At 44.7% G+C, this 1654-nt stretch overlaps 1 protein-coding gene across 1 annotated transcript in view; it reads left to right on the forward strand.

Moving 5' to 3' along the window:
- LOC130121034 (junctional adhesion molecule 2A-like) overlaps window positions 1-1221 on the forward strand; it is a 6057-nt gene extending 4836 nt beyond the window's left edge. The window contains exon 5 of the mRNA XM_056289871.1: window positions 1091-1221. Coding sequence (XP_056145846.1) covers window positions 1091-1221 — 131 coding nt within the window. The remainder of the gene's footprint in view (window positions 1-1090) is intronic.
- Window positions 1222-1654: the final 433 nt, after the last annotated feature.

The raw sequence follows: 1654 nt of genomic DNA on the forward strand, positions 1-1654 counted from the left end.
AGGAAACTTTAATTGGCTTGGACCAAGGCATCGAGGAGGGAACTCGAATGAGGAATATGAAGCAGAAATCAAAAGCATGCAGGATTACCAGGACCGCATTATTCTGTGGAGAACACGTGCTTCCAGATTGATTCAAAGGAGTATGGAGACCTTCTTGGAGTCTCTGGGCGGTGTCCTGGATAGGGTTCTGCCTGGGGACTCTATAGTGGTGCTGGGGTACTTCAACGCTCACATGGGCAACGATGGAGAACCATTGGGAGGAACGGCCTCCCCGATCGGAACCCAAGCGGTGCCTTGTTATTGGACTTCTGTGCGAGTCATGAGTGGCCGTAACAAACACCATGTTTGAATGTAAGGTAGTTCATAAGTGTACTTGGTACCAGAACACCTTAGGCTGAAGATCGATGATAAACTTTGTGGTGGTACCATCAGATTTGCGGCTTGTATGTTTTGAACACTCGGGTGAAGAGAGGAGCAGAGCTGTCAGCTGATCCACCAGCCGGTGGTTGAGTTGGATCAGATGGTGGGTCCAAAACTCTGGGAGAGCTTACTGCCGAGGAGCTTGTTGCAGCTGAAATGTACTGGGTAAAAGTAACTCAGGAACGTAGCGTTAGCAAAGGAATGATCTGCTAAAAATCTGGATGGGATGTAAATAGAGATTCAAAAACTTTATCTGAGCCAACATTTGGAGCATATACACTGATAAAAGTGAAGGTGGAAAAACTCAGACTTGGCTCTGACCACCACCCTTTTTCACTTCTTTAAGTTTGTAAGAAATTGGCAGGATTTTTTTTTGGGAGAAGAGAACAGTTCCTCCTCCACTGAAATGACTTCCCCATCCCACTCTGACCTCCAGTTAGTTTCACTGGATCTGTCGCTGTGTATTTCCTGGACAAACATCGCATCAACACTTTTCGGTTTCATCAGCCCATATAGCTGCATCCTTTCCCTGATGTCTCTGGCCCATTAAATTCAGTGAGCAATTTTAAATCATTCAATTGAGGAAAAAAAAATAAAACAAATACCAGACAGCACATACGGTCTGACAAAAAAGAAATCCTTTAGCTCGATTCTTCTCCATCTTCTTCAGTCAGCTCTTGCCTGGCCTTGTCCACTATTTTCCTTAATCTGGAAATTCCCCTGCTCAGTAAAACCCCTTCTCCTTTGGTCTTCATATTTGATCTGACCAAGTTAAGGAAAGTCGCTTTATCTGGAAAGTAATTCCCCACCACCACTCCTTTTGTGTTTTTTTGTTTTTTTCTAGAAACTGTTTATTTTCTCAACCCCATACGTTTGTTCACTCACACTGCCGGTATCAGGGGGAAAAGATCTTCGTGCTGGAGTCACTCCTCCATTTTTCCTCTCACAGCCTGTTTCTGTTTTCTTTGCTTATTGCCTCCTTCTTTGCTGTTGAACCACTATTGTTGATGTTAAGATTTTTCTTTTCTGACGAGTGACAGTCCGGCTGCTCTCTCATCTACTACATCTATAGCTACACCTTCTCCTCTGGCCCAGCCTCAGCTGTTTTACAGGTCTTCCTTCTCCTCCTCCCCTTCAATGTTTCATCACCACCACCCGTCTCACTGCTCTGAGACTCGCTTAGCTCCTATCCTTCATCACTGATGACTTCACTGTTTAAAGCCCCATTTTCTCC

The sequence above is a fragment of the Lampris incognitus genome, chromosome 11, assembly GCF_029633865.1.
Source record: "Lampris incognitus isolate fLamInc1 chromosome 11, fLamInc1.hap2, whole genome shotgun sequence".
In the NCBI taxonomy this organism is placed as follows: Eukaryota; Metazoa; Chordata; class Actinopteri; order Lampriformes; family Lampridae; genus Lampris; species Lampris incognitus.